The 9,490-nt window shown below is 56.2% G+C and overlaps 1 protein-coding gene across 1 annotated transcript; it reads right to left on the bottom strand.

Annotated features, from left to right (window-relative positions):
• Window positions 1-421: 421 nt before the first annotated feature.
• FGF19 (fibroblast growth factor 19) lies at window positions 422-5,485 on the bottom strand. The gene is made up of 3 exons (XM_006744527.3): window positions 5,245-5,485; window positions 4,774-4,877; window positions 422-2,134 (listed from the first exon to the last, which is right to left on the bottom strand). The coding sequence occupies exons 1-3, from the start codon at window positions 5,483-5,485 to the stop codon at window positions 1,820-1,822; spliced, it is 660 nt and encodes a 219-aa protein (XP_006744590.1). The 3' UTR covers window positions 422-1,819.
• Between the last annotated feature and the right edge of the window lie 4,005 nt (window positions 5,486-9,490).

The raw sequence follows: 9,490 nt of genomic DNA, 5'->3' as shown, positions 1-9,490 counted from the left end.
AGAATGAACAGCTGGTTGTAGAATTTTGCCCTAAGACATGCAGCAACTTCTTTCTCAATTTTTAGTAGCCGTAATGACGGGTTACCACCCGCATCTAGCTGACGGAGGAGAGGCCGGGGTCGCTGTTCATCATCCCAGCTCACTCAGGAACACCTGCCCCCAGCGAAAGAGCTATGTCAATATGCAGAGGGGGACACTACTAGTTGAAGTCTGTTTCCTGCACCTGACACACACCTACGCCGTGGCTGCCCTCACCACACAGACTCCTTCCTAGCAGGGGTGGTAGGAGGAAGCCGGCACCCAGGCCCAAGCAGCCTCCACCACTGGGTTAACCTCATCTAGTATTCGACCCATCTGAGCCTCAGCTTAGGGGCTGGTTGCCAATGACCAGGAGCTTCGGTAGAAAGTTCAATTTTAAATGCAGCGAACACCTGAAGCGTCTCCTCTGCGCTCAGCGCCGGGGTCTACCTCCCTTCCCGCTCTCCCTCACAGGCATCCAGCTGGGTAACGAAACGCCACTTTTGGTACAAATTGTGCTTTAATGTAGAAAACAAAACTCACGTACATCATAAATACAACTTGGGGGGGGTATAAATAAAGTAAGAAAATAGAGAGATGTACATATCCAACAAAATAAATTACGCATAAATACCACGTTGGCAACTAAGTGCTGGGAAGGGCTCCTCTCCCCGCTGCTTCTGCAAGTTACTGGCAAGACCGGGGGCTTCCCAATCTAACCTTTCCTGGCTTTTGAACGCGATGAGCAGGCTACCTAAGGCGAGCGGCTGCCAAGTCCCGCTGCCCCGCAAAGGGCTGGGAACATGGAAACAGCCCCAGAAGGCATGTCTGCTCCTCTCTGGTCCGTATCCACGGCGCTGGAGAAAGGAGGGAGCGCGCCAGAGCCGCAGCATTGTGTGGGAGACCTGGAAGGGGGGGCCCGCGGGGTTCTGTCCAGAGGGGCGCTCAAGTGTGAAACCCACATGCCCAGAGCAGATGGGATCCTGGGGAAGGAGGGCTACCGAGGCTGTCCTCACGTCCTGTCCCCCCCAAGCAGGTGGTCGTTCACTTAGGGGAACTAGTGAGCCCTGGTAAGTGTTGGCTATGTACAGGGCGCTGGAGGTCAAGGGGAGGGGCAAGTGAATTCCCGATGGACCCTGGGCAGACTGCCAAGTAGTCCGGTGAAGGTCATCTGTCCCAGAGGCAGCCGTAGCGGGGAGTTCTTAAGGTTTACCCAGGCTGGAGGCCTCTGGGTTCTCCCTGTTCCCAAAGCCTGGTGGGCCATGCCTGATCAGTTCTGTCCTGGAGGGGCTGGGGGAGAACCAACGATCCTCTTTGGAGTGGAGACCTCGATCAATTCTCATGTGGTAGAGTCAAATTTACCTAAGGTTTCACAAAGCTGATCACCTGTACGTGAGTTTAAAATGACCGCTTTTCTTCTGGCTGCCCCTACTGGAAATGACGGGAGAGAGAACTGCAGAACGTTTCAGCTTGGCATAAGAACTTCCCCAAAGGTGGTGAGTTCCCGGTCAGTGGAGGTATTCAAGCAGAATCAGGGCAGCACAGCAAACTGTCCAGCAATGGCAAAGGTGCGGGGTGGAGGGCTTACGATTTCAAGATCATACATGTCTATCCGCTAGGAACTGGCACAGCCAATGTACAACTCTGTATATGTACAAGTTCTAGATGTTTCTTCCTAAAGCTACCCGGAGCACGAGCCCAGGATTATACTTGCAGAAGCATAGCCAGAACCCACTTTGCAAGCACCACAGGTCGGGGGTCCTGGCCTCTGAGGGCGGTGGAGGGGAGGCCACAGCCCCACTTATTTTTGGAAGCTGGGACTCTTCACTAGTCCCATTTTGGTGGCGATCCCAAAAGGGTCCATGCTGTCTGTTTCTAGGGGGGCGGAAAACCCATCAGACTCCACGTGGTCCTGGAGGTCCCCGGGCTCTGCTGGGCTCCCGGGCAGCATGGGCAAGAAGTGGGACAGGGGCAGAAAGCCTCTGTCCTTGTACAGCTGCCTCTGTTTGGCACTGCTCAGGGAGACGGGGAGATGGTGCTTCTTAGACCGGTACACATTGTAGCCGTCGGGGCGGATCTCCTCCTCGAAAGCACAGTCTCCGGCAGAGTACTGAGGCTAGGGAGAAAAGGGGTGGCCGTGAGCACCGGTGGGAGCCCCCTGGGGTGACATCACCAGAAGTGGCAGAGAGGCTGGCCACCAGGTGAGCATTTGAGCTACATACTCCCACTTGGGTCCACATGATTGGTCCTATGTATCCGTGTGTACAGTTACGTATAAAGTACGTGCTTATCCGTGTAAATTCATACTTACATAAAGTATGCGTCACATTAATATACACATCGAGCATATACTCATATATAAATATGATAAATTATAACACTAAATGTTAAATATGACACCTTATACGTACTTTAACAAATTTATACGTATATGTGCTTATATACATTCATAACCTTTATATACACATATACTTCACATATATATTTCATGTATGGTTTACGTATGTACTCAATACCTATATATACAGATATCTGTGTATCTTTTATATCTCTCCCTAAATCATGTCACTTCTTAAATTTAGTCTTGTTCTGAGCAATAGATGCATAAAATCAGAAGCGAAAACATGCGTGTCTGCACCCCTCACCCTTACTGGAAACGCAGGACTATTGACTTGAAAAAGCCCCTGGTGGCCACACTGGGGGAGACATGGCTAAACCAGGTGTGCTCTCCTAATCCAGTCTGGAGCCCAGATTAAAGCATCTATTCCCCATTTAGACCTGAGTAACGGTGGGCCATTCTGAGGCCTTTTTGTCTGGTGCCCTTGTAGGAAACCTCAGCCCCCCCCCGCAAGCGCCTTCCTTCGGTGGCCAGAGAGCCTTCCAGGCAGCCTGCCAGGATTACCAAGATAAAGACGGCCCCCTCCCCCCAGGCCCAGGACGGAGGCTGCACCCAGCGGGGTGGCGGGAAATGCAAGCCAAAGGGCAGAGAGCAGCCCCTGGGGTCCCAGAACGCTGGTAGCCAGAGAGGTATACCAGTGGGCCAGGTCCTGTGCCAAACTGGGGAAGGTCATCATTACCCGGTGAGGACACAGAGGGCAGGGAGCCAAGGAGTGCTGGGCGGTAAACAACCCCGGGAGGCACCCAGTCCCGTTTGTGCGCAAGCCTACAAAGGTCACTGAACGGCAGGTGGGTGAGCGCTGTGCGGATAAGGCACTGATAAGGCTCAAGTCTCAGGAGGCAACAACATGCCCAGCTCCCTGCACTGAGACAGAGCCACCAGACAGCTGGGGGAAATGCAAACGGCTAAATAAACAAGGGAAGGAAAAGCAAATGGTGGCACTATTTCACTCTCCCGGTTCTTTGGGAGAAACTAGCACCCCATTCTCTTCTCCAAACAGAAAAGGAAATGATTTCGAGTTGTTTGGAGAAAGTGGAATTTATTAAAAAAAAAAAAAAATCCTCGCCTTGGCTAAGCCACACACGGGATCAAGAGGCAGAACAGGATTTTAGGGGAAGGGACACCCCCACCCCCAAAATTTGGACTAGAATGGTGGTTTAGACCCATCTGCGCCAGCGGGTCCTCCGGCCCTACTCCCCCGCCCCAAGTAAATGTCACAACAAAAGTTGCAACTGCGGGTTTGGAGTGGCTTTGGGTGTCAGCTTTCAGCAAGCCGACCACCTCCTTTCTTTCCCTCCGTTCTGGTCCTTTCACGCAGGACTCCGCCATAAAACCTGAAACAGGCCCTCTGGAAAAATGGGATAAACTGGCCTCCGAGGCACAAAACAACTGGGACACTAAAAAGATTCGCGCTGCGGGGGAGGCCCGGCATCTGCATCTTTTCTGGGAGGTGGGGGCATCCCAGGAGGCGCGGTCTCCCCGCCCCCTCCCCCCGCCCCGCTCCTCCCGCCGCGCCCCTGGCCCAGCAGGCTGCATTGAGGCCCTGCGCGGGGCCGGGACCTCACACAGCCTCCTCTGTGAGCCCGGGGGCGCGGGAGGGGCGCGGGCTCCCTTTGAACTCCCAGTCTTTTGTTCCCAGAGACCGAGACCCGGCTTCCGCACACTTCCTGCCCCGAGACCTCGATGGTTGTTACCTGGGCCTTCCCAGCCCGTCCCCACCACCCCCACCCCCAGCACCCTCCCCCAAAAGCATCTGCGGTACAGGTGAGCGCGACACGAGGACAAACGCCACTGGAATATTCTTCTAACGTGTCACCAAAAACCACCCTTTTCTAGTGGATAAAAATTAAGAAAAAAAATCTCCCCCATCCCGAATGTAATTTGTTCTGACTTATTTGAAGATTGGCTTTTTTAAAAAAGATCCAAGTTGTGAATATACTTTTTCGTGCCTTCCTTTTATTTCATACCGCAGGGAGGGAAACGGAGGCGAGGACCACACACGCGCAGGCCGGGACTGAAAAGGCCCGAGGTGGGTCTCACTGTTTAATGTCAAAGAAAGCCGAACACTGCGTTTCCTCCGTCCCACTGGGCCGGCCTTCGGCGCAATTGAAAATGCAAAGGCAGCTCTCACCCTCTGGCTACTAGCCGGGACCCATAAACTTCCGTAGAAAAAAATTCTCACTTCAGCTTAATCTGGCCCTTCGCCGTCTTCCCTTCCGAGCTCCACGCCGGACCCGGGGCAGAAAGCGGGGAGAGCCTGGATTGGATCCTGCGTGCCCCGCTCCCCTGCGGGGCCCCGCCTGGGGACAGGCGTACGTCCCGCGCCCCAGCGCGTATTACCCGGTGGAGATACCTACCAGCCCTTGCATCCTGCCGTCGGCCCCCATGCAGAGGTACCGGACGCTGTGCACGCCCTTGATGGCCACGGTCCGCAGAGCGACTGCCCTGATCTCCAGCAGACCTGGGCGCGAGAGAAGCAGAAGGCTGCAGCCGGGACCCGCGAGGCCCACAGCACGTGGATGAGGTGGGTGCACAGGCCCAGGCCCTCCCCCACTCCCCCATCGCCTTGTGCTGTCTAGGACTCTGGGGAGGGAATGGGCCGCCCACGTGCCAAGATCTGGGGTTCCTGGGAGTGGGGGGTCCGCGGGAAGGGAAGGGGGCAAGTGAAGGATAACGCGTGGGTGCGGTGGGTCCACGTGCCGGCGCCCCCCCCCCCAGCTCCTCGCGCTGTCAGGGGCCGCGGGCCGGGAGCAGAACGCAGAGGTGCCAAAACGTGGGGTTCCCGAAGGAGGTAAAGGGAAGGGGCGCCGAGGCGAGTGGGCACTCACTGTGCGCGCTCTGGCCCCGTGCGCAGTCAACGCCGCCGTCGGCGCGGATGCGCAGGAAGCAGCTGGAGAGGCCGTGGGGGCCGGCGGCGTACAGGTGCCGTAGGCGGACGGGCTCACCCCAGCCGTAGTGCACGTGCGGCCCCGCGTCCGAGAAGGCTAGGGGGCGCCCGGCTGCGGCCAGCCAGAGGCCGGCTAGGACCAGGGCGCGGGCTACCGCGCACCAGCTCAGCGCGCTCCGCATGGCACCTCCCTCGGGCTCCGCACTCAGTTCTGGCGGCGAGGGTGCGGGAGGCTGGGTGGCAGCAGAGCCGTGCGTGCCGAGGCGGGGTGCGTCCCTCGAGCCAGCGGTGCGCTCCGGGCGCTCAGCGCTCCTGCTCCGACGGCAGGCGGCTCGAGGCCAGCGGCCTTATATAGCGCGTCTTACCCTCCCGGCGGGTGGGTGCCCGCGACACCCGAGCATTTCTTATCAGGATTGCATCAGCCCTCCGCCCCCCGCACACACCCACTCACACCCCGCCTCCTGCCCCAGCCCCTCCCCGGACCCCGCCCGGGTGACCCCGCCCAGGCCTCCCGGATCTGGGGGAGGAGGCCCCGTTTCACCGGAGGGTTCGGGGAGCTCCTCCCCGCAGCGCAGGGGCCGGGGGCCAGGTCTCTCTTGGCTGGGAGAGTTTGATTTTATAAAGCAATAAAGGAGACAACCGGTCCCCGCCCCCACACCACCGGCTCCCCCAGGGAATGCGCTCGTGGCGGGGCGCTAGCAGGAGCTGGGAGCAGGAACCCCGTGACCAGAGACTGGGGCACTGACCTTTGCATCCCTCACCCCCTGTCCGGAGAAGCTTCGCCTTGGCTTTGGGGCTCTCTCTTCTTAAAAGCCCACATCCACTCCCTCCCACGACGGTCCTAACCGTCATATCTCCAGATGCAAAGCCGTCCATTAGAATTTCCCCTTGCCGCTCGGACTAGCTCACGTTTTCCTGGTCTTATGTTCTCGCGATCCCGGCCCCCCTCCCGCCCCTTTTACCCCGGTAAATTGCCCCCCGACGGGGGGCCGGGCTCGAGTCCTGGGAGGAACAATGGGGGAGTGGCGCGCGGCGAGCGCTAGATGGCGCTTCCGCCCGGGTTTCGGCCTCTGCGCCGGCTTGAGCGCGCCGCGGTCCCCGGAGCTGGAGCCTGGATGGGCGGTCGTCCTGAAGGCGCCTTTCGCGGGGGCAAGGTGGGCTTGCTTCTGCAGACGGGGAAACTCTGGCTTCCCAGCTCGGGCCAGGCGCAGCGCAGGGAGGCCCCTCTGTGTTTGAGTGCCTTTTGTCGTTGGTCCGGTCCCTGGGTCCCTGAGCTCTTCTCCCGGGCCAGGGCGCGATGTCTTGGGGGACTGGGGGGGAGGAGAGGTCGGGGAGGGGCAGAGCGGCAGTGAGGGGCGCTGCTGGGCTGGGGGCGGGCGCCAGGCCGGGAAATTGGGGCCACTTGGTGAAGTCGCTCCTGCAAACCAGACTTTTCTCTAGTGATGCCCAGAAAAGGGAAAAAGCATCCAGAGAATGCCCTGGCGGGAAGGAGAGGGTCCTCCTAGGGATCTTCGGCTCAACACTGATTCTCATTTCTTCTCCAATTCCCCTAGGTGTGGGGTGTGGGGGCCCCCAGGAGGCCAGTTTTGGGGGGAAAGCCATGCTGTCTCAGCGCAAAGGCGATGGGCGGGCAAGCAGTTGGATTCAGGGAGAGAAATCAGTGCCAGGCCTAATGAATTTCAATGAGTAAAGGCCATGTTCATACCCCAGTCAGTGACTGGCGTTAATGACTGAGCGTGCAGAAAATGTCACCAGGAAAGGCTTTACAAAAAGACATCATCTCAAAGGCTTTATAGACCAGGACCCCCACGCTGCGTGTCTTGGTTCAGAAAGCCACTGCTTCTGTTAAATCTAATTACTTCCCCCCTGTGGCTTTAAATCGACAGCGGCTCCTATTAAACTTAATTACCCTCCCCTGCAGCTTTCGTTTTAAAGATCCTGGATAAATGTGGGGCACTGAGGCGGATGGCAGAAGCTGCCTTGGGGGATGCACCCCGAATGGGGTCTGGGGGCGGGGAACCCCCGCCTCTGGCCCCACCCCTGCTCTTTTGCTGCCCGTCCCATGACCACAGTGGCAGGAGAGAGTCCACTGTGATCACGGAGCTCGGGAAGGTGGTAAAGGCTGCAGCTTCCTATGCCCAGGCCCTGTTCTAAGCACATTATGGGTATTCTCAGCTTAAACCCCTATAAGAACCTCCATGGTATTCTGTCCCCACCTCCTTGAACACATAGGAAACGAGGGCCCCAGCACAGTGGGACCCAGCCTGCAAGCGGTGGACGTGGAATCGGAACCTAGGCCATCAAGTTGTAAATCCAGGCCGTGCCTCCTCTCTGAGAGGTGGTGTGGCCTCCAGGCAGGGGCGAGGGCTCCCTGGTCAGATTCGCTCCACCACAGATCTATGCCTGGCCACTCCCTGGGCAGGTCATAGACCTGCTGGGCCTGTGGCCTCCTTATGCCTGCTTTGAGTCTTGTCCTGGGGTCACATGGGAGAGTGGACATAAGGTACCAGATACAGTTCATGAAGAGCGACGGCCATCCTAAGGGTCGACTAAGGGTCATACGCATTTCATAGTCACAGGGTGCTCTGAAAGTCTGGGTGATTAATCCATGCTGCAGATCAGGAAACTGAGGCATGCAGAGCTGTCCAGACAGGCAGCAAGTGTTTGCACCCAGCTCGCCTGAGCTAGGGGCCTGGCAGGTCTGCTGATACCCCTGGTCTGTGTGTTGGAGACTAGAGGGGCAGAGGAAAGGCGGTGCTGGCCGGCAGGGGGCGCTGCGGCTAACGCTCCAGGTGAGCGATGCCCAGGAGGAACCCAGTGCAGTCTCCCACCCCTGCAGCCAGCGATATGCTGGGATGGGATGATCTGGATTCTTCTGGTGATGGCTGAACCAGGTGACTTACCCCGGTGAGATTTCATTCACTGAGTGGAAGGGCAATTGGAGCGAGAGTCCAAGTCACCCCCAATGCCCCGCTCAGCCCCCGCAGGGCCTCAGGGGTCTCAGGCCCAGGTGCTTTGCTCTGGATTTGATATCAGCTGGGATCTTTGGAGCTGCCCTAAACCCTTTTCCCGGGGTCACCCTCTCTCAACCCAAGCTTGTCTGAGTTGGTCCTGATGGTGGCAAATGAGATCCACACTAAGGGATTTTCGTTGTTTCTAAACCCACATCCCAGCAGCTACGAAAATCTTGTTCCGCTTCGCTTCCAGTCTTTGCATTATGAAAATAGTTGTTTTTCTTTTCACTTTATGGCTAGAAATTTACGTTACAATATCAAACATGCCTTCTTAAGTACATAAGCACCTCCTCATGCCCATCCCAAATCCCCTGCCCCCGCCCCACAGTTGAGAAGTTCTTTGTAATTACAGAAACTTCTGGGTGGTGGTAAAAAATCTTCATCAAAAAGTAAGAACTGCAAAACAAGCCTGGAACAGAAAGGACTATGAATACTTGGGTTGGGGGAAGCCGCTGGTACCCGGCCAAGCCAAGAATGGAACTCAGGGATGCCTGAGTCAGTCCAATACTTTGGCTAGAATCTGCTAGAACATGCATCATTTCCCCCAAAGCATTCCGTGTCCTCAAAATCCATTTTTCCCCTCCTAGGATCATTATCCTAAAAAAGCGGCACCCCACTAGCCCAGAAATTGGCAGAGGCCGTGGCGGGGGGGGGGGGTGGGGGAGGGAAGACTTTTCTGAGCCTCCTTATTTGTAAGACAGCAAAAGGAATGCTTTTAACCTCCAGATGAGTTAATGTGAGAATTAGCAAAGATCTTTCTATCAATGGGGAGATAAATACTTACATAGAGATCGCATGGCATATGTGGGTGCATAATAGAAGGGGTAGCTATTGTTATTTATTTAAAGACTACTCTGGCTATCTTTGCCATGTTTAGTTCTTATTTTAAAATGCAGTAGCAACCCTTAAAAAAAAAAAGACAAATCTAGTCCATAGGGACAAAAAGCTCATCAGTAGTTGCCTGAGGCGGGAGATGGGGGTGGGGATTGACCAGAAAGGGGCAAGAGGAAGCTTTCTGGGATGAGGGGAATGTCCTTTTTCATGATTGAGGGGATGAGTAACAGGCAGTGACATTTGTCAAAACTCATTGAATGGTGCCCTTAAAATTAGGGTGCATTTTATTTTAAGTTATGCCTCAGTGAAGTGGGGCTTGAACATTTTCTTTTAAAGATT

Source organism: Leptonychotes weddellii, chromosome 11 (assembly GCF_054177405.1).
Source record: "Leptonychotes weddellii isolate Sample4059 chromosome 11, ASM5417740v2, whole genome shotgun sequence".
NCBI classification, from domain to species: domain Eukaryota; kingdom Metazoa; phylum Chordata; class Mammalia; order Carnivora; family Phocidae; genus Leptonychotes; species Leptonychotes weddellii.
This window is presented reverse-complemented; position numbering and strand designations above follow the sequence as displayed.

Excerpts from the sequence above, each read along its gene's own strand:
- FGF19 (XM_006744527.3), bottom strand. The coding sequence starts at position 5,485 with ATGCGGAGCGCGCTGAGCTGGTGCGCGGTAGCCCGCGCCCTGGTCCTA. Across the intron at positions 4,878-5,244 it reads ACGGGGCCAGAGCGCGCACA|GTCTGCTGGAGATCAGGGCA; the intron begins GTGAGTGCCCAC and ends TCTCGCGCCCAG. Across the intron at positions 2,135-4,773 it reads ACGGCAGGATGCAAGGGCTG|CCTCAGTACTCTGCCGGAGA; the intron begins GTAGGTATCTCC and ends TTTTCTCCCTAG.